The sequence below is a fragment of the Puccinia triticina genome, chromosome 3A (genome assembly GCF_026914185.1).
Source record: "Puccinia triticina chromosome 3A, complete sequence".
Classification (NCBI taxonomy): domain Eukaryota; kingdom Fungi; phylum Basidiomycota; class Pucciniomycetes; order Pucciniales; family Pucciniaceae; genus Puccinia; species Puccinia triticina.
The window spans coordinates 6,604,669-6,627,361 of NC_070560.1; the positions used below are offsets into that span (position 1 = coordinate 6,604,669).

Sequence of the window (22,693 nt, forward strand, 5' to 3'; positions counted from 1 at the left end):
CTTTCCTTTACCATTTCTCAAACTGAAAGAAGGCATGCCGGTTGTCTGCCTACAAAACCTGACAATAGGTACAGGCTTATGCAATGGCACTAGACTATTAGTCACAGGTATACAGCCTCATGTTTTGAGGTGCCAGGTAATGACCGGTCCGACGGCAGGGACAGAAGTTGCCCTGCCAAAGGTGAGAATCATCCATGATGCAGACGAGGCGTTTGGAACCAAATTTTCTCGATATCAATTCCCAGTGAGTCCGGCTTTTGACATGACCGTCAACAAGGCTCAAGGGCAAACACTCGAACTTGTTGGAGTTTTTCTACCTAAGCCAGTTTTTGCGCATGGACAGTTGTACGTGGCTCTATCCAGAACAACAAGTGTGGACGGTGTCATGGTGGGCTTAGTCGCAGATACGTACAAATCACAGGTCACTTCAAACATTGTTCATTTGGGTGTGATAAAGGAGGGGGTAGAATGACACATTATTTGTGGTTAAGTTTCATTTTCTGCATGTACTTTAGTTTCTTTACTTGAAACTTTTTCCTCTGTTATGTGTGGAATTTACTCTTTGCAATGATTGTGTTATTGGTGTAGTTGGGAATGGTTGTGTATGGTCGTAGTCCGCGGCGGAGCCGCAAGTTCCCTAGTTACATTTAAAATCCAGCATTCCTCTTGCAACATTGAAAGCAACATTAATTGTGAGAAAAGTGCTGAAAAGGGCCATTCTGGTACATTTTTGGCCCATGAAGCAGTGTCACAGTCACACCTTTTCAGATCCTCAACCCAAAAGCCCACCAACAATTCTCACTCACCTTTTTGCTTCATTTTCTCCTCTGTATTTCTAACATTCTCATAGATTCCCACATCTTAGGACCTCACCAGGAAGGCAGGCTCATCACCACTCATCTCTTCCAAGCACTGCCAAACACCTGGTATGGTTGGAGCTCCACAACAAGCAGACTGAAAAAAACCACTAAAATAATCTGAAATTTTTTCCCAAGAAAAATATCTGATTGGGGTTGGGGAAAATGACAATTTTCGAGCAAAATGGCACAGTAGTAAAAATTGAGCAAAAAATGAGCTAAACTGAGCATTCTCAGCATAACCCCAAAACTTTCCAGACTTATGGTGTTCAAAGTTGAAATCATAAAATTTTCAATGCATAAAATCATAAAATCATAAAACTTTCAAGTGATAATTTTATATGTACCATTCTAGAAATATTGCTCTAATTTGAGTGCTTGGGTGGAACATATTTTTTTCAGCCTAGAATTTTATGATTTTATGGTGTTATGATTTTATGCAAGACAACTTTGAACAACCTAACTGAATAAAAATGTATTCTACTCAGTTTGTGATTTTTCTTTGCTGAGCATTCTCAGTATATCTGAGTTTTTACTTCTGGTTTTTTTTTTGCAAAATTGGTTACCAATTGTCTCCACTCAAGGTTCCCATTTTCCTTGGGGCATAATTGGAAATTATTGAATTGAACCCTCTCTGATTAGAAAAGTTAACTGGCTGTTATGAGCTGTAGTGCAGGCTCCACAGCGCAGGCTCCCATGTGCATAGCCTACACGTACATGTAACAGACAGCACTCTCAATCAAGAGCCTGGAGATCCAGACTGCTTCCTCATCCTGCAATCTACCATTTTGGATCCAGAACCCCCAGAACCCCACTTCTCAGATCCCAGCTTTCCCTCCTAAGACTTGAACATAACACTGGCTGGGCCAAAGTCCAAAATTCTCACAACACTGCTTTCATGGTCTAGTATCAGGGGAGGGAGAGTTAGTCTGGAGTCTGGAGTTCTTTTTGAGCAGAGGAAAGTTGGTTGTGGTGATAAGGGGTGGGCTCTGGGGTCTACAAGCTTAGAGCTGGCACTTTTGCACCCGCTGGCGGGTACCCGCCCCCCTTCAGCAGGTGACTGTGTCCCTTGCAGGTAACCAAGGTAGCATTTTATCAAAAATTAAAGGAAGTAGCTCCCCACCAGCCCTGGGTATCTTCAAGGACACACATATACCTGCTGAAGGGGGGTGGGTACCCGCCAGCGGGTGCAAAAGTGCCAGCTCTATACAAGCTGCCCTGGTTCCAAATATGAGCACAGATTTTCACCAGCTCTACTCCAAGATCCTTTGGACTTGCATGAAAGATGTCAGAATGAAACACAGCAAAAATAATAACAACTTGGCTGATGTGAAAGCCAAGTCAAGGCAAAAGAGGTCAATTTTTGGTAAATGCAATATATACTATTATTACATCATATGATATACATGCAGAAGGTGTTTCTCAAATACTGTCAGAGTTGAGAACTTGAGGGAAAAGTTTCCTTGGTTCATGCAATTCTGTAGGGCCAAGTTTGGAAATTTCACCACCTCAGATTTCTGTGATTGAAGTATCCTGCTTCACAGGAATTGATTTGCAACTCTTGCCATCTCTCCTACAGGCAGACTTGCTGTTAACTTGCTGTGGGCGCGGTTGTGTTGGGTAAATCTTGTTTAAAAAGATTTCAGAGGGGTAAATATGTAATTAAACTTAAAGGGTGTACACAGTGGGTTCTTCTTTTGATCTTCTCAGTCTGTTTTGCATTTCTTCGGTCAACCCGTCAAGGTTTGCTTGTTCAGACTTGAACGCTTTTTTCACATCTTCAGGATCAAATCTTAGAAAGAAAGCAAATGCGCGGTAATCAACTGGATCTAGAAAAGCCAAGTATACTTCCAGACGCCCGGTACCGTCTGAATTTCGTAAATGCCACAGCAAGTTCACCAGTTCTTCATGGACATCTGCAGGGAGTCTTCCACAGCCGTATTCACGTATCAACCTGAGTGAGTCCTTGGCTATTTCCACGGGGCATGTATTGTAGGCCCCCTTCTTTAACAAAGTCCATTTGGTCTCGAGCCAAACATTTTCTAATTTTGATATAAAATCATTGATGTCGTTTGCGGCCTCCTCATCAATAAGATTTCTTGTAAGCTTATCATTCACTAGACCTCCCAGTCGACCAATGTGATTGGATCTTTGCAGAAACTCTGTCACTTCTAAATGTGATGAACATTTAGGAAGGGGCATCATAGGTCAGACCTGCTAAGCACTGATTCTAGAAAAAAATGAATAGATCAGTACTTACCCTTTGTCATTGAGTACAGGAAATCGGCAAACACAGAGCCGCAACATTTATTTTCTCCAGGGCTGAACTGATCCAATATTGAGTTTGTTCTTTTGACTAAATGGCTGAATACTTGAATCCGTAGAGCCTCTTGTTTGGTAATTTTCTCTCGCATTCTTCGCCAGATACGAGGTCCTGTTGAGGATACTTCTACAAGCCTTGATAATAGCTTGGCTTGCTCTTTCAAAAGAGCTTCATGTTCTGTTAGAGATATCCCGCCATGTTCAAGTTTTGTTAGCTCGTAGCTATTCATTTCAAACTTTTTAATAATTGAATCAAGTTTTTTATCCAGCTTCCTTTCTGCTGACAAATTGGGATTGCAGTTGGGGATCACAATATTTGGTAGTTCATGTTTTCCTGGGAGTGACATTGTTTAATTAGCAATATGCCTGGATAGGGGAAGATAGCATATTGGTGTACCTTGCGCATAGCGAATAATTTCGTCTGACCATGCAATATCATGTTGTTTCCGGAAATTTCAAATCAGATTAGTTGGATTGGGAAGTGGAAATGAGAAATTCAATTCAAGAAGCTTAGTTTGCTGTGAAACAGGACTTCCTGTTGCCTTATAAATGGCTTGATTTAGAGGGGTCCGCTAAACCTTGTTGGCTGGTGAAAACTTGATCTCAATCAACTTTCACCAGCCAGTAAAGTTTAGCATGTCCCTCTAGATCAATCATTTTAGCCAATAGGAAGTCCTCCAGTCATTTTGAATACATCAAGATGAATAAATAGGGATAAGATAGCTTGACTTACTTTGATCTTTGCACACGTCACTTGGTATATTTAACACAACTTCACGGTCCGAGACTTGGCAAGTTCAGAAGATTAGGGATGAATAGGAAGGATATGATCAGATGTGAAATGAATTTTTATGAAGGCATGATCATGCCAATCAACTATCACCCACGATGTTGCAAATGTTTCCTCATTCCAGGCGTCAATAGATCGTAAAATCCAATATCTTCTAAGAGGGTCAGTGTAGCAAACTCCCGCGGAGTATATTTTTGTCTCAAAAGGACGTGAGCGTAGATAGTTTTTTGACAATATACATCTCGCTTGATGAGCCTCTCAATCAACATTTGTGTTTCGAAATCCCCTTTACTATATTGATAGATGTGATTTAGAACAATATAGACCAACTTAATTGGATGTTCACGATTGGAGTTGGTATTGACCTCAGGGGGAAGGTGAGCTTGCTTTGCCAGAAATCTGACACATTTTCTGACTAATCTCTCGGGGTTGCTGTAATACCCCTCTGCCTCAATGGGCCAGTTTGTTGTGAATTGGATTTTCTGAAGCTCTCCGAAAATCTTGCGAAGGTATCTTTCTTCCGGTCTTCGAAAACCAGGGGGAGGTTGATCCGCTGCTGATGACAACTTCCCCGCTATAAATCTTCGTCTAAATTCTTCCCGCCATTCTGTGTTTCAAAATATAACCGCGGGGTTAACAAACTCTGAAAAGCTCTTTTAAAAATGGCAAAATCTTGGCCAGTGGAACTCACCCATGCTCATTTGTTCTAATGACCCATGATATCTATGAGGGTATAATGTTTGCCGCGAATAATCTTGAAATAGTAGATCTGCAGTGATAAGCTTGTGCCAAACATCAGGCTGAGGTACTTCCTCGCCATTGGGGTCGTAACCGCGCATTTTTGCTTTGAACAGTTCTCGCGCCTGAGGATTGAAGAATCCGATATATTTGATCAACTGTAGCGTCAAGATGTCTTCTGCACCCAACTTTCCCTCGTTTTCCACATTCGATAAAAAGGAAGTAACAATGTTGCTATAGTCACTATCGCCCCAATGTTTGGGCGGATTGAACTCCTCGAACCATTTCAGCAACCTAACGAGATTGGGCGACTTGGCTATCTCTTTCACAAAAAGGGGATGGCTGCGAAAATCTTCAAGTAACTTCTTCTTCAACTCGGCTGCTTCACTTTTTATCTCCCTCTCTGCAAACTCAATTGCAAGTTAAGTTCTCGACATCATAAAGCTGCTTCCTCAAGATTGGGGGGATCGAGGGGTACGCACCATCTAAAACTGCATGCATTGTTGGTGATAATGTAAAAAAGGAAAGTTAGATACTCTTATTTTTCGGCTGCAGGTCAAAAGTATTACGCACCATCCCAGCGGTTTAATGGGGCTTTTGAAAAGAAAGTATCAAGATCATCAATCAACAGGCTGATACTTTTTTGATGCATGATGTGTTTTTAGGCCCCATTTGGATACACCCTTATGAGTGATAAATAGGCATACTTAAAACGCGCGACCCCTGGAGTTTCTGAAAATTTTGTCGATACGGGGGTCAAATTTTGGGTCGCGAGTGATAAATATGCTCATTTATGATGTATAATGGGTGCATCCAAATGGGGCTGCTTGTATCAATAAGTTCAAAACCACGGTTACTTACCTGCATTGTAAAGGCTTTTTTTCGCTCGACTTTTGTAAGTTCTTTTGATTTCTTTCTTCAAAAGTTCGTCAAAAAATTTGTCTTTTACCCGTAACCAGAGCCTTTTGAACCAATCCACTAAAATGAAAATGGTCCGACCTAAATTATTTTCATGGAAAGCAGATTCCGGTTCAATGCCCTCGTTCAAGTCATGATACTTCACTTTTGATTTTAGGCTATCACGCGGAGAATGCTGCAAAGAATAAGGGGTGGTGGAACTTCTTGTTTTCAAACTGTCTGTTGGCGTAGGGCTACTGGTCTTGTCTCCAGTTATTTGGTTTCGAAAGGTTTGAAGAGCAATAGAAGGCTCAGAGCTACCATTCAGATCTTGGAAACTGATTATGACTCTTGAGTTTGACGGATCTGGTGAAGCGGCCCTTACAGCGGGTTCTGGGTCAGGGTGTATTCTAGATGGGACATCTGTTCCGAGATAGATATGGAAAAGAAAGGAGAATAATAACAATTGAATGCTGAAGCGCATGACCAGAATGGACCAGGTTACTGCTGGAAGAGGGCTTGGGATTTTTGCGTGCAAGAGCTGAAGGGGAAGGGAGTTCAAGTGAACATCTAAAAAAGGGAAAAGGTTTGTTTGAATCATCAGCATACAGTTTAAAAGTGTTTTTTTTAGCAGGAAACTGTACATTGTGAAATCTGACTGAGCGAGCCAGTCAAGAGGCAAGTTAAACTGCCCCTTACTCCCTTCTAACATGTTACACAGTTCTCGCCCAGACATTGAGAGACCATTTCCAAGGACCAGGAGAAAAAATCAGTAGAACGTGGTCTATGCAGGGCTCCTTTGTGTAACATGTTGGTCATCTGTCATACAAGACTTCACAAAAGGTATGAAAATATGTACAAATTTTTCTATTGCTGATGTACTTCTTAAGGAAAAAAAGTAATCTCCAGTCCTTGCTCTGACAATCTGCTATCCACTGCCAGCCACAAAAGGAAAAATGGGATTAGCCAAACATATTTGACCAAATGTTGGGTCCCATCAGCTTTAAATCATTATTTGATGTTTGGGGTGGCATTGGAAGAGAAGGAAAGCTCCTTTCCACTCATCAGCTGTTTTTATAAACAGCTGTTGAGCAGGGTGGGGCATATTATTGCATTCATGATTGCTGCTTGTTGTTGCAGCAACAACACTCTACACCATGGGGTGAATGGGGTGTCTTGAGGACACATCTGAGGATTCTAAAAAGCTGTCCTGTGGCTCTCTAGCAAGAAATATTTTCAGCTCCTTATCCTCTGTAAAATTCTTGTTTGGCCTCTTCATTGAGGAAGGTAAGGAGGCCATAGAGACTGCAACTTGAGAGCTTCTAGCTCTGGGTCAGAGCATATTCTAGATGAGACATCTGTTCCAAGATAGATAAGGAAAAGAAAGGAGTGTAAAAAATGAATACCGAAGTGAATGACCAAAATAGACCAGGTAATCACTGCTGGAAGAGGGCTTGGGATTTTTCCTGAAGTACATTGATCATAATCAGGTATATTGATAACGTTTTTTTATTGATCAATTTTTTCTTATTGTAGCAGCATCATTTTTCATTGGGCAATTAAGCTTTGAGGGAACAAAAGACAGACAAGATCTAGGAGAATCTTTTTACCTATTTTTAATTCTTTTGGTGGCCTGTAGTGGCACTCAAATTTCTTTTTTATGTCCACCATTGGTTCTGCTTCATCCCATATTACTCAACTTGCACTCAACAGAATCTGAAACTCACAGTTTTACAAAAATGATTGTAGATCAAGAATATGAGTTGAAGATGTGGTTGAATAGTACAGATATAGGGATAGGCTGGGCCATGGAAAAGTGCCAACCAAAATCCTCAATTCTCTCAGACCCAAGCTGCAGGGTCCACATATCCTGGAAGGTTGAAATCCCTCCCTCTGGTTGGTGCAATGCAAAAAGTGTCTTACCACTCTGCAGTTAGGAGGGAGTTACTTAGTTGAGTTAGCACCTACATGTTTTTTACCTTCTTATGCCTGTTTTCTCTATTTTTTTCCTGTTTTATTCTTTTTTCATTTCTTTCATCTGATGATTTCTTTCATCTTAAATATTCTGTTGTTACTCTTGTGTCAGTTTCACTCCTTTTCTGATTTTTGATTTTTGATCATTTCTCTCTGATGTTACTATTAGCACTGTAAGGAAATGCTATCTTATTACTAAAAGTTGTGTTTTTCTCAAATCCCTTCAGATTGTTTTATTTTCCTTTTGCAAGATGATGCATACACCAAGTAAAAAGTTGAAAATCAGTTTTTTGTTAATTTTGGGAGGTAGTGCAGATATTGGAAAATAATTTAGGGATTGTAGCCTCCCCCAGCTGCCAGATTGTCCAAATTTGGGCATATGTGTAATGCTTTATGATCAATTTGGATACCATATTGCAAAAGAAATCTAAATATCATTGGGCATGTAGCCTCTGGAAGCTGATAACCTGCCCAAATTGGGGCAAAGTTTGGTACCAATCAGGCTGTAACTATTCTTCTGTGAATTCACGCAGTCAATTTCCTCAAAAGCTTGTATGATGCTTTCTGATCAAGATTCCTAATTCAAATCTCTCTCACTGTGTTGTCTATTGGTGGCATCAGAAAATCAAGCATCTCAACTCTTCCCTCTCTCTGCAGCTTTGATTGATCACTTCTCCACCTTCCTCCCCACAATTCAATCGCCTCTTTAAAAAACCTTTTCATCCATCTCAGGACAGAACAACAAGAGCATTGGTAATTTTCTCCCTATTTATTTATCTTAGACAATTTTTTACTACTTGATATCTGAATTGTCATGCTAAACATGATTTTGAATGCAATTGGGGGGTAATGAAAAACTCTCCAAATCAAAAAGGGATGTGGGCTGATATTTCTGCAGATTTGGTGTTCATGGAAATAAGATGCAATGCACACAGCTGCTAGATCCCAATTCTTTATCTAGCTCTATCCAATCTGTCCCAGCTTAATGGATATATCTGCTCTTGATCCAAGAGCAAGAACATTAAACAGCTGATCGTCTCACTCAAACAACAATCACAAAAAAATCAGGAGGATTGTAGCAACATTTTCTGATGCTATTTTTTGACAAAATTGAGAAGAAAATGGCCGGTCCAACGATCTGATCACATGATCAGGAAAAGAGGAAAGGTACGACGTTTTTCAAAAGGAGGAAGTCGAAGCCAAGTTCTTGCTTCTTGCACATCAACAACCGTAAAATGAGCATGGAGAACTTTTCAAGGTTTTCTAAGTCCGCTTCGACATCTAGTAATTCAGAACTGATGGCTCCGGATTTGTCAAACTGTCAGACTTGCTTCCAGGTTCCGCACAGTGTCAACCCAATGACACAGCTTCGAGTGTGCTGATTTTGAAAGACCTCGTGCACCCATTTGGACAAGCTGGGTACAGCCTTTCGCGCATCGAATTTGTTTGTCTTGACTCTGAGCTCGAAGGGGACCAATACATCTCGAAAGTGATTGACCTTGACATCCCGGGACATGATCGCACCATCCACCATGCGTGCCCCACCAGCGCCCTGCGAATGCGCGTTAGAATTAGTCCGCCAAATACGAGAGTTCTGAATGTTTAGGTTTTGGTCGTCCAGCTAGGTAGTGCAATATTTAAAGAGCGCTGTGATCCACTCCAAGGTAACAGTCTCCGTCGTTTTTGACATGGATTGATCATACATTTGACGAATAAAGCTTACGTGGGGTTGCAAGCGCAAAGCCGGATTGGTGGGATGTTCTCGGGTGAATGGCTCCAGCAAACCTCGGTCATCTTTGAAGATTAACTGGTTTAATTCCCATTCTAGAGCCTGCGAGAATTCTCGAAGGCGGCTGGAAGAGTTGGTGAGGCCGAATGTGGTGCCGGTCTTCACCGGGGTTGGTGTGAAGGATGAACGACTTCTGGTGTTTTTGGATTCTTCGACGATGAGCTCAGGCAGTTCTTGAGATGATTGACGACCGAGGAGGACGAGCTATAGAGTGAGGGTTCTTTGTCCGAGACCGCCTTTCTGGGTGGATTTAGCAGCGAGAGTGATCTCATCCCAAAGTCCGTCAAGCTGGACTTGAGAGGAGCTGTCGATTTTCACCAGGAGCTCGAAATCAGCAGGCAGTCTTTCACTTTGAGATGTTGAGAGAGAGATTGGATGTTTGAAGGCCTTGACACGGTAACACTGTCGCCCTCAGGGTCGAGGTATTCCAATCCGATGGGCTGTTCCTATGGGATCCCAAACCTCTAGACGATCGCTGCCGAACGACCAGACTGGCGCAGGCTGGTTGGCACCTGGACCTGGCGGGTCGAGTTGGCGTGCTTGATCTTGATGAGGTGCCATTCTCGAGGATTGATTACATGGCAGGGTGATCTTTGTTTAGCGTATTTCTAGGAGCCTGGAAGGTGAGCTTATAAACACAAGTCCCTCCCGTGCTCGCGGGGTGCAAGCAGCCTCACGCCTTCTCAGACGCTTTTTGCGACTCCTTGGAGAGGCTTTTTAAGTACACGACACTCTCATGCGGAGCAGGCTAGTACAAGAAAAGGAGCATTTTTTACACAACAGAACAAAAAGGCAGAGACTGAGCAAACAAGAATTAAGTTGGACAATATCTAATGGTGAACAGAGGACCGTGTGATCAAGCAAATGAGTTTCGACTGTGAGGAGAGATGCAGAGTACCAGTCAGTAACCATAATTGAAGGGGCAACGTGTTTGGATTGCATTTAGCAGGTATAAATGAAGGGTATTAATGTCCATCAGACAATGTTAGGCCTTCACGGACATAGTACAGCATTATTCATGCGTAAAGATGTCTTGGGTGGAAACTGCGAACATAATGCTAGTTATCATCAAGTGGAGGAGAGAGAGAAGGGTGGAGCAATGTACGGATATCGGCAAAGATCAAACAAAGTTTAAGCTGACCTTATCGATATGCGTGAGGGAGTCGGCGAGTTTGGAGAAAGGAGATACTGATTGACCTAGGAAAAGGAGCGAGTGAAAACAAGGTCAGTGTTCCGCGTAAAAAGCTGTAAGGTTGAAGAGGCGGAAGGGTTGTGTTGTGTGTGTGTGTTTCTCAGACAAATGGATATACTGGCAAGTATGAAATACCAAGACATAGAAGATATCTTGGTTCTCTTTTCAAGTTTCTCACCAAGGTCGATAAGATGGGGAAAGAGGAATGAGAAGTCATCATAGAAAAGCCGTTCGCTTTGGCGGCCCTACAGCAATGGGATGGGTTGGACTTACACTTATTTGGTTGTGTGCCGAGGACGGGAATCTGAAGGTCCCCCAGGGACGGTTCTGATACATAAATATATGAAAATTATTGGGCGGCTAACTTGTGGGTCATGCGCACCGAGCCACCGGGCTGCGGGACGGCACCCTCGGCTGGGCACGAGGGGCTCGGCACCCCTGGACAGGCTGAAGCTGGATTTTGACGCGCGGTGGCCGGGCGTGCAGCCAGGGCGACGACCCGAAGAAGCTTCGCAGACAACCCTCAACACCATGTTTGCCGGACACCGACCTGGAATGTACGGGACAGCCGAGCTGATCGCCAGCCTCAACCGCCTCGGGACTAAAGGTGGGATTCGAGAGCATATCCAAAACTACCAGCGTATGTGGATTACATCCTATCTTGCATGATTGGGAAGACTGGCTGACTCGTTTCGACACCCCTCTAGTTTTGGTCATCAATGAGTTAGCACGGGTCGACAATGTTTACTCCTCACTCTCCGATGGCATCGTCAACCGCCCAGACCCACTCGTGATATTCAACCAAGTTGAAATCAGGACGGATCTCTTAGCTCAGCTCCAATCAAAACGTTTCCCTAGCCTGAGACGCCAAGTCATCGCCCTATCGAATGCACTCATCAGTCGGACCGATGCTCAGAACGATCCAGTTTCGAAACTCAAACTATGCCTCAAAATATTGCACAAGATGGATCCCATCCTGAATAAAATCAAATTTGCCATAGCTTGCATCAACCCAGGCATAGACCCACGAGAAGTGACGCACGACCGGGACTTCAAAAGAGCGAAACAATCGATAGCCTTCCGTCTCGATCTAATCACGAACTTGGTGACCCAAAATATTTGCGCGTTGCTTCATTCCTCTCGTCTTTCTATGGAATTATCGGGACACGCGTTCGCCGTCGACGACGCTCAGAAGAGGGCCGAATTACTCACGCTCACTGGTCGCTGCACAGGCATTATCGACAAGGCACTCGACTTCATGAACCAATCCGAACTGGACTCCATCCAAGACGAGTGGCGAGCGCACATAAAATCGATCGATTCCACGCTCGAGAAGTTCCTCAAATTCATCAAACGACCCCATCCACCACGACCAAGCGGTCAAACTCGCCCCCAATTATCGGTGATCGTACTCATCAGATTAGCCAGAATATTCTTCGCAAAGCTACTACAGATGTCGACCGATAAACGACACTTCACAATATCCACACACCTGAATTCCAGGGAGCTCGATCTGTTTGCTGAAATTAATAATCTGTTTTCTGAAAGGATCGCGAAGCTCATCAAGGCTATTGCCCAGGAGGATAATTACGGAGATCACTTCGAAGACTTCATGACGATCGAAGATTTAATCGTTCATCTTCAAAATCCCCCCAAAAAGATCTTCTTTATGGTCGACCACGTTTTTATTCCTGTCGCCCGTCAGACTGATCGACCTTCTCCCAAGATGTACTACAAAGCTTGGTTTTATCAGTTTAACAGCGCGTACCGATTGGCCAATCAAAACCTTCAAGAGGCTTTCAGGGTCAACATGTAACCCTTTTCTTAGGATTTCAGTTTACTCTCATTTCCTCACAGAAAAATGACATAGCATAATCTATCAAGTTTCTATGTACAAGATGTGTTACTCTCAAACAGTGTTTTTTGTAGACTGGTAGCTCCAGAATGTTGTCCTGATCTAATGTAGTGGTATTCGTCTGTCACAAGCCTGGTAAATTCACATAATTATGTAGTCCTCCAAAATCATCAGCAATTCATATTAGCCCAGTTCACGTTGGCGACTTTGAACCTATTTTTATCTGATTTTATCTTAAAATTTTGACAAATTATTCAATCATCAGAAAAAGTGGTTTCAGAAGAATCTGACCAACTTGAAAAAAATGATAAATTTTAATGATAAAAATGGCCTTAAAAATCCAATGAATTGAGTCAGAGCAGTTTCTCTCACGGTGAAGGGTGTTGCATTTTTCCGTGCAACACCCAGAAGAATTCCTGCGCAGTCACTGCGAATGCAACCCCAACAAACTCGTCTGGGTGTTGCAACACATGATTCATCACTAAATTCCTCACCAACGCTTTTCAAGTCCCATCAACTGATCCTGTATAGGACCCTGGAAGCCCTGGGAGTAGTTGGGTTATGTAAATGTAGGGGCAGGCCAAATCCACTCCAAAAAATTACTACATCCGCTCCAAAAATGGAGTGAACAATAGTCCACATTGGACTGAACCATGGTCTACTCCAAATTTTGTTGGAGTGAACAAAATTACACTCCAAAAAAGCCTGTTTTTTGCAGTGTACCCATGATGCACTCCAAATATTTTGGAGTGGACTATGGTTCACTCCATTTTTGGAGTGGATGTAGTAATTTTTTGGAGTGAATTTAGCCTGCCCCTAAATGTATGAATTTTTCAAAACAAATTGCAAAATGGGACTAGGTAGGCATCAAGTTGGTATGAATGGGCATTGAAACCCAAAAGGGTAGGCATCAAACATGAAATATATGTATGAGATTTCCACCAAAATTTAGTTAAATCTGCTACTACCCACAGAACCCAGCTTTTCATTGGAGTTTTGGGGTTCCCCAGAGGGATTCTGCCTCAAGAATATGCACAAAAATGTATGAATTGGCCCAAAAGGAGCCATTCCCTGGTGCCCCCCCTAAATGTATGAATTTAGCCAAAATGCTGTATTTTACATCACCCATATTTATAGGAGGGTTTCCAGGGTCCTTCCCCTATCTCAATGGGGAATAGCTACACTAGGACTATAGAGATGGGTAACCAAAAAATCCAACATTTTATCACAATTCATACATCAGGAGGTACCATGGAATAGCTTTTCTTTGGCTTATTCATTCATTTTTGTGTGTATGCTTGAATTCCACCAGTGAACCCAAAAGCCCTGATGAAAATTGGGGTTCTGCGTCAAGCCTAACTGAGCCTCTCCAAGGGGGTGCAAAGTGTCTCCAAAGGAGAGGCTGGACTAAAGTCATTCTTGGCCTGGGGCTGACAGGTTTTTGCATAGAAAATCCTGATTTTTGTACTTACATCTATTTTACAGCTATCCCTCAGCTGATAACTCAAATCCATGAATGCCATGTTGTAGCTCTCAATCACAGCTATCTTGTACATTTTTTTCCCAAACAAATTCATCAGAAACTGGCCCAGCGGTCATCCTTGTGAGAGCTGTTCTTGAGAAATGCAATGGACCCATCAGATCATCCAAAGGTCAGGTTTGAAAAAGTCTCACAGCATTTTCCAGTATGAACTGAATAACCACATGGGTCCCAACTTCCATGCATTATTCCTACTTCAATAAATTTACACCAAAAATGATGATAATTACTACCACAATATTCCAAGCCAGATGAATGCAAGTTTTTTTTTATTGTGACATATAGCATTTGGAGTAATCCCATGTCATCAAGAAGTGATTTCAATAGTATAATGCCACAATTGAGGCTTTTCAGCACGGCGTTGTTGGTGTAGTGGTTAGCATTGAAGCCTTCCATCGGTGCACATGCACCCCTCGGAATAGCTTTAGTCCGGGGTTCGAATCCCCGACAACGCAAACTTTTTGCTTGGCAGTCTTGCGCAATTGGAAGAGGTAGGCAAGTGCGGCGTGCGCTTCGTTATGAAAGGAAAGTGTTCTGGAATGTTTGCTGGAACGCCGGTTGTTGGGGGTCTGGCATGCTTCCTGAGTTTGTTGGATATGCAGCAGTGTTGGTTGAGTGAAAGAAGATCAAGAACATGCCGTTGTGGTCCGACTAGTTTCTTATCTTCTGCCGGCTTTGGATCTTCGAACAGGACATACATGACTAAACATATTGCAGGGGACATGCAAACACAGGTTCGGTCAACGAGAATCGAATCATTGAACAAGAAAGCTGATGATCCTGAAGGCAAAGTTGGCAAGCCTTGAGTGAACGTGAGTTGGAATGGTTTGAGTACCGAGTATTGGGAGGACGACGACTAGTGGCCTGGGTGGGTGGTTGGATGGTGGCCAGGGAAAGTGTCTTTATTGGCCAGGTTTCATCGGGAGAACTCAAAGCGCTCGGCAGAGAACACATCCTCCTGCCATCTCCAGCCAGAGATGTAACCAGTCTCATCCAAGTCTGTCTCTCATCGTATCACTAGCAAACTAGTGGCCAGCCCACGCGAGATTCGTCAGCGCAAGAATTGACCCAACTGAATTACTCAGAGGAGATTATTCATAGGGCTTTTGGTGAGGTTCATCACATGACTGAATTCAATTTCTTGTCTACATTAATTTCAGAGCAATTCCAGAGTGTTCTCATTTACCAGACCCTTCTAATACCGGTTTCTAGAGGTTTGGTAGCTGGTTTCAATTGTTTTTTCAGGTGGCAGCTAGGGGTAATCCACTGAGTATGTACTTGATCGAGCATTTGGATTGTTTATTTTTCGGAACTTCAACTTCAAGGGACTCTTGGCAAGAGTGGACCTTTCATTCAAGTTATTTTTGAGAGAGTCTACTGAAAAAAAAACTGTACACTAAGAGCTCTCCAAGTAATACAAATCAAATCACGAAGCAAAATATAAATAACATAATGGAATAAGAAATGACATCATTCTATTGATGCTTTTCAGTCACCGCTTTGGTAGCTGGAGAATCAGGATCTTGTGAGAGGCCAGCAGATTGAAAAACAGGAGACGTTTTGGCAGTCGTCAACAGTGGCTGAGCTGGGGATGGAATAGCTGTAGTCGTCCGGTTGTTGGGTGACGTGACATTCAACGGGTTGGAAGGATCGGGTGGAGAGTTGGCATTGGTGGATTTATTCGAGGCTAGCCGTTGATCGAGGGCTTTCAGAGCCATCGCTCTACGAGAAGCACGCAGAACAGGAACCAATCAATTGGGCTTCCAAAACAGGATTGGTTGAATGGAGACGAGTTAATTACCTCCGTCGCTCGGCCTCTGCTCGAGCTCCACCGGGCACAGGTGCATATCCACCGGATTCAAGATCTGTATGACTCCACTGTTTTAGTAGCTTGCACTTGACAGCGACCGCAAAACCGACGTCCGATAACCTTCTAATGAGCGGCCTTGAGAAATGGTGCGGTACTGCTCAGTTATGCAATAACGTCTCGTTGGAATTCCAATGATAACTTACTGGAGGAATGGTGGAAACCACATGGCAAATGCAAAGGTCTCGCTGCGGTCGCCACGGAATTCACCGCTCTCGTTCCATCTGATAAATCGCAGGTAGTACCACGAGGAGAGCCACCCCATTTGGATCAAGATAAACGGCGACTGATATCCAAGTATACACATCACGTTCGAGAAGGTAACATAGATCATGGGTAGATTCTAGATTGGGAAGGGAAGTCATGTCATTTAGATCAGTAAGGAAAGCGATTCGACTTGACATGCCGGTTTAAACCTATAATTACCTTCACTCTGACTTTAATCACGCCAAATAATTGGACTTGGTGTTCCGGTATTAGTTGGGTGAAAGCAACTAGAAAGCCAGCATGTAAGGCCATCATACCGCGATAACTGGAACCGTATCTGGTTTGTTGGAAAGCATAATCATGAGCCCAAGAGGTTGATAAATTTGATCGCCTTCATTGTCTTCGAATAAATGTACTCGGGATTGGAAAAACACTCACAGGTACATTCCACTATCATGTAGCACATAATGTTCGGCAACATTGACGATCACAGATATTAAGTTTGAGACGCCGATCGTGGTGAGACAAAACTTGATAAATTCGGTCGTACCATACACCCTTTCAAGGTATCTTCCACACATTGAGAGGGTCAGTAGTGAGAAGACTAGCTGGTTGAGTAGGTGAGCAAACGTCAGAAACAGTCGGGAAAAAATAAATGGAATTGATCAAGAGGAAGGTAAATGCCGGCCATGAAATGTAATGCGGCAATATTACGAGGGAGATGCAAACCAGAGGGCAAGGTTCACTTTCAGCCACTTACTTCGATAACACCCACTTCGCATAATCCAGCGGTCAGCAGGGTCCAGGGATTCCAAATCACACTTCCAGGAACGACAACTAGCCACGGGAACGCAAGAGCATCGTCCGTACTGCCCCTAAAGACCGCTTTCAGATCGGTTGCTGATAGACTGAATCGAAGAAGTTGGACCAGAAACGAGAGAGCCAAAAGGATACCACACAGCAGTCTGGTACCCGTTGGAAGTTGGAGTACCAAACCGATGGGACCCGAGCTAGTCATGAACCGACCGGACATCTTGTGATAGTTTCCGTTGTGTTGAAATTACGTCAGGGGTCGCTTCCAATCGATACGAAGGTTTTCACGGCCGGGAAGGATTGCCAAGTAGCAAGTTTGCCAATGACTCGGGGTGTTTTGATTTCTGAACTCTGCCCCGGGGTGTTTTACACGCAGCGACCGCAGTCGCATCCTCAATACAGAATATGCCACGATGCACATCGTGTTTCGGCCACCTTCAACACTTCAACAAGGTCGAGCTCAATCAGACATTCAATGCCTCAATAATTTCAAATCAGTTAATAAGTATACAGCAATGATATGCATAATTTCAGAGGGAAAAATCCAACAATTGAGACCCTGACAGTGGATGACTTCCCTTCTAGATCTGCGGGCCTCCCAGAAGTGATCCAGGGCCCAAAAAGCTAGATTTCCCTGAAAAAATGTAGACTTTTTGGGAACAAAGAAACATCTGGGAGGGTCCCAGATTGTACAGGAAGTCCTCCAGTAACAGGTACTGTAGTATTGAGCCTTGAGAGCATTCAGTTGTCTCATAGATGGATTAGATGTGGTTTCCAAATGGGTGAACTGGAGATTGAGGATCAGTTTTTGAGCTGAGTAGTAAATACTAAAGATGTGGATTTTTAGCTCAAATTAGATATCAGTCATCATTGCAATTGATTAAAGGGTCAGGGGAATTGGGAAATTGTTTTGTAATATTATGAAGCAAGAAAGGAGGAATTGGGTGGTATTGGTAGTCTACAAGTAGATGGGAGATTTGTTCATGTTGGTAAAAGATTTTGATGTTTTCTATAGTTTCTTTTTCTGTTTCATCTGCAAATTTTTTATATGCATCCCTCCAAGATGTCTTTTAGCTATTGACCATCAAGTATAAGTAGGTTCTCCTTATACTTACATCAATATTTCTATTTTGTGACATACTATCTTTGGGTTGCCTTGAAGCTGTGGGGTGTTAGAATTTCATCTGCCTGTCAAATGTTGGTCCCCCTTTCCCCATTCTGATTCCTCTCTTCCTATCATCTTGAATCAACAATGCAACTATTACGCTAAAAGTAATTAGAGGCGCTAAAAATATAGTGTAGCGCTGACCGCTAATAATCTGGGCAGTAAGAAATGGCGGTAGTGGTCCAGCGCTACATATAGCGCGTAGCGTAGCGACACCCTTGCTACACCATTTCCCTCCGCCGTGTGGTTTAGCTTTTTGAAGGCGCTAACACTAAAAATAGCTGTATTTTAGCGCCAAAGCCGCTACACCCGCTAAAACATTGCTACATTCCAGTTTAGCGGGATGAACGCTAAATAGTCAAATTAGCGCAGATGAGTGCAGCAATTAGCGCATCAATAATGGGGCTAATGCGCATCCTTTTTAACTTAGCCCAAACATTAGAGCATCAATAGCTTATAGATTCTGGAGCTGGAGGTCTAGTTTTTTCCCAGATTAGATAATTACCGCCAATTATTCAATAATTACCGCCAATTATTCAATAATTACCGCCAATTATTCAATAATCACTGCTAATTATATATCAAATTAGTGTAGCAATAAGGAACACTAATATATTGCTATATTAGCGCAGAGCCGCTAAATATAGCTGAAGTGTAGCAATCAGACACTAAAAATTGCTACTTTCTAGCAATTAAAAACTTCGGATTTTTCTCTAGATAGCACTTAGCATTAAATTTAACATGCTGGCGCTAAACTCAATTTTAGTGTAGCCGCGCTAAAAACACCGCTAAATTAGTGTATTACACGCTAACCGTAGTGCAATACATAGTTGCATCGTTGCTTGAATATGCATTATGCTTTTCCCTGAGGTCACTCTTTCAGCCTCTTGCAGTGAAACTGCTTTTTGCGCTCACAAGCTAGCAGACTATTGGCCCTTGAGTTTTTCCTCTTGGCTCTCAGCCCTCAAAAGGGTTCCCTTTTCCCTTCACCTCAAGCCTATTGTTCTGAGGTTTCTCTGGGAGTGTGCCTTCAAAGTTCACAATTTCTTCATGGGGAGGTTTTTAGCCTAGATTGGTTTTCTTTTCTGTTAGGACTGAGTTCTGGAGAGGGGGATCTGGTTCTTCTACATTTGGGACCTTATAGGTAGATTGCAAGATGGAGAGGCATTGGGATCTCTCTCCTGCACAGATCTATAGGGTCTTTTTTTTTTTGGAACAGTATTAAATATTTTCCAAGGGTATCATTTAATGAAACAATATTTTCAGCTATTGTGCATGTGGAATCTGGATTTAAAATGGCATTTCCACTGGAGTAGGCCATATTTCAACTGCTTACAGTTTCTAGAGTCTCTCTTGTAGTGAAGGTAATGGTGGTATGTCCTTGTCTTGATCCTTGAGAGAGATGGGGGCTTGAGTATTCCAGAGGGGGGAAGAGCTTTGCTTTTGGAGCCATATTCAGGATTGGTGCAGGTCCGGGTATGTGAATTTTGGAAAAAAGCAGCGGGTACCCGCAGCAAAAGGTCATCTCCATATGAACCTTTTCCCCACAATTGCTCCTGGAGGGCCCTGCCACCTGTTTAATTCCTCTAAATTCTGTTGATACCAATATTATTGGCAATTTAAAAGACCCAACCACTAGCACACATTCACCAGGACCTTGGAACTTTGAAAACCGTATATTCAATTTCTAGAATCAGGGAATGATAAAATTTTATGATTTTGTTGTGGGCCATGTGAGGCCAGGTTTGCAACCTATGGTGATTTTGATTAATAAAGCTTTCTTGGAATGAAGTAAACATGTCAAACAGGATTGATATACTAGGGAGATTTAAATTTGGCCATGCATGACTTGCATGTACTTTTGCCAGTTGGTTTTCAAGGCTGCTCAGAAGCCTTCCCCTCAGGTGTCAAGGCTCTTTTTGTACAACCAGCTTTGGGTGAGTCCCATTCCCCTTGGGGCCTTTCACATCCTGTGATGAACATCACAGTGTGAATTTCACACTCCATGGAAACACAAATTTGGGGGCTATGCCCCTGTCAAAAGTATCTTCTTTGGTTGTGTTTTTCCACTGTTGAAGTTGAATTGAGTAGCTATACAGTAACAGTATCCCTTGAGCCATCTGGTAGTGGTAAATATTTACTATTATCAGTTGCATCAGATGGTTCAAGGTGTTTAGATGCCTCATTATATACATGATAATTGAGCTTATTTATCACACGCAACCCCTGGGTGTTCAAAGAATTGGTGGAGACAGGGGGCATTCATCATATATAACATGGCATCCAAATGGGGCCTAAAGTATAGTGAATACCCATGGATGTTGCAAGTATTGTTATGAGGATGCTTGGGGAGATTTCTTGTGGGACTTGACACCACATTTTCAAGCAAGTATGTCACCCACAAGTAAAGAAATTTAGTGCTGCAGGAAGTAGGAATCCTTATTGTGAAATCCCCTAGCAAAGAACCAGAAACTGACAGTTTTTGAAGAACAAAATCAGTAGAATTGTAGGCTGGCTTCTGGACTATCATCTTAAAAAAGCAGTTCTAATATTGAATTTTTTTTGGAAATGTGCTGCTAGCTGGTCATTTTGCAATGCCTGATAGAGTAAAATCTAGTCCTGGACAAATCATTCACATGCACAGTTTAGACTTTTATGTCCAAAACATTTTCACATTTTGCGTTCAAGTTCAAACTTTTCCAAGAATGACACTTTGATGAAAGAAGAATGAGTTTTGGAAGAGAAAATCAATTAGGCGGGGCAGTGATGAAGTTCTCACCAGATGCAGCTCAGGGTGGTGACTGGTGAAATGAAAGAATGAGAGAGAGCCAATAGTTTCATTGCTTTGAGCTAGGCTATGTTTAAATATACTAGGTACACTGGCAAACATGTGGGTGAGAGCATAATTAAAATGAAAACAAAAATAATAGAGCACACTACACCACAAGAAAACTCCTAGAAACTGCCACACTGTGAAAAAAACTCAAGAAACTGCTGTCAGTTGACATGCAAGATTACAAAGGTGCCTTTGTAATATTGCATGTCAACTGACAGCAGCAACAAAGGGTAGTTACGCTACACGTAACGCATAGATAACGGTAACGTAACGGAATTTTTGGTGTTATCTACGTGTTACGCGTAATGGCGGTGCAATTACGTTATTGCACCACATTAAGCCGTTTTTTTTATGCTTGTTGCGTTATCCGGGCGCCCGGAGCCCCTGAGAACGGGCAAAAAATGAGGCTAAAAAAGCCTTAAATGGTCCGTTATCGCGTTATCCGGGGGATATAGCAATAACGGGCCTCAAAAATGAGGCACGTTATGTTACGCGTGGGGCCTAAAATGACCCTGCTACTAGTAAAGTAACGGGGGTAGTTACGTTACCAAAACTGCGCGGATAAGCAACGTAACGTAACTACCCTTTGTTGACAGCAGTTTCTTGAGTTTTTTTCACAGTGCCAGTAGTTCAGATGCAGCCACTCTAAGTAAACTTGAGGTGATACTCAATCCTTTCTCAAAGCTTATTTCATGCACAGTGACTGTGCATGACATGGTATGATGTAATCATGTGGAGTTAAAATGGCAGTAACACTGGAGAATGCCACATGTCAACTGCTGGCAGTTTCTAGAGTTTTTCTTGTAGTACTAGAATCTCAAAGAATTAAACATCAGCATCTGTGACAGGCAGAGAGTGCACACAAGAGGAAGGCATATAATAGGGGGTTTCAAAGTTGGCCAGATGCGACTTGCATGCACTTTTGCAAGTTGGTGTTCAAGTTCATTCTTGAACACCAGATTGCAAAAGTGCATGCAAGCCACACTGTACTACACCCCCTAAGCCTGTTTGAATGTTTTTTTGAAATTTGGTGTTCAATAAAAGCCTTGAACACCAACTTGAAAAAGTGCATGCAAGTCGTGCATGGCCAACTTTGAATCCCCCTAATCAAGGAAAGCTATTGGTCTATTTTAAGCAGGCATCAATGACAATAATATTAGTAAGAAAAGAAGCTTGCACTGCAAAAAAAATTGTGTCAACTGTGAGCAGTTGACATGCGGCAACTCTGAAGAAGCTTGTGGTGTTACACCAGCCTTACTCAAGGTTTGACTCAACCCAAGCTTCAATGCACAGTCACTGTGCACCTTGCACAGTGACTGTGCCAACAAAGGCACTTCTGCATTCATGTGGAGTTACAATGGCAGCTTGGCTTGAGTATCCTGCATGTCAACTGCAAGCAGTTGACCAAGTTATTTTTGCAGTGTTGGCCTTGTATTACAGACAACCACAGTGTGTAACAAGATTAAGAACGTGAGATAATGGAGTCAGGGGATCTTGATGAGAGATGAATGGGGAAGTGAGGCAGAAGGGGAGAAAAAGGAGGCCAGGGACCAAAAATCCAACATTTTGTTTTGTAACATTCAGTGAGAGCCTGTGAGAATTCCAACAGTGGATGGTATTTTGAAAAGGCGCATTGATACTGCTATTGACTTCCCAAAACCTCCTTGTGTCATTTGAGAGATTTTATCGGCTCTTGTCAGGCCAGACAAGGGAAAATTGCAGGAAATTCCCGGGTCCCCTGGACCTTAAGTGGGTGTATCTCAGTGTGCCACCGACGTCGCCAGCAATCCAGCTGAAAAAGCCGTTTTACATTGGATTCCAAACGTATATGTACTGATTCATGACCCTTTC

The 22,693-nt window shown here is 42.7% G+C and overlaps 3 protein-coding genes across 3 annotated transcripts; 1 reads left to right on the plus strand and 2 right to left on the minus strand.

Annotated features, from left to right (window-relative positions):
- Window positions 1-4,625: 4,625 nt before the first annotated feature.
- Window positions 4,626-5,208, minus strand: PtA15_3A710 (uncharacterized protein; the record flags this gene model as incomplete). The annotated part of the gene is made up of 2 exons (XM_053167705.1): window positions 4,626-5,110; window positions 5,190-5,208. The coding sequence occupies 2 exons, from the start codon at window positions 5,206-5,208 to the stop codon at window positions 4,626-4,628; spliced, it is 504 nt and encodes a 167-aa protein (XP_053018895.1).
- A 5,882-nt stretch (window positions 5,209-11,090) lies between these two features.
- On the plus strand, window positions 11,091-12,375 carry PtA15_3A711 (uncharacterized protein; the record flags this gene model as incomplete). The annotated part of the gene is made up of 2 exons (XM_053167706.1): window positions 11,091-11,199; window positions 11,267-12,375. The coding sequence occupies 2 exons, from the start codon at window positions 11,091-11,093 to the stop codon at window positions 12,373-12,375; spliced, it is 1,218 nt and encodes a 405-aa protein (XP_053018896.1).
- Window positions 12,376-15,429: 3,054 nt separating this feature from the next.
- On the minus strand, window positions 15,430-17,061 carry PtA15_3A712 (uncharacterized protein; the record flags this gene model as incomplete). The annotated part of the gene is made up of 6 exons (XM_053167707.1): window positions 15,430-15,676; window positions 15,756-15,899; window positions 15,968-16,164; window positions 16,248-16,365; window positions 16,467-16,636; window positions 16,789-17,061. 6 exons carry the CDS (start codon window positions 17,059-17,061, stop codon window positions 15,430-15,432), a joined length of 1,149 nt encoding a protein of 382 aa, XP_053018897.1.
- Window positions 17,062-22,693: the final 5,632 nt, after the last annotated feature.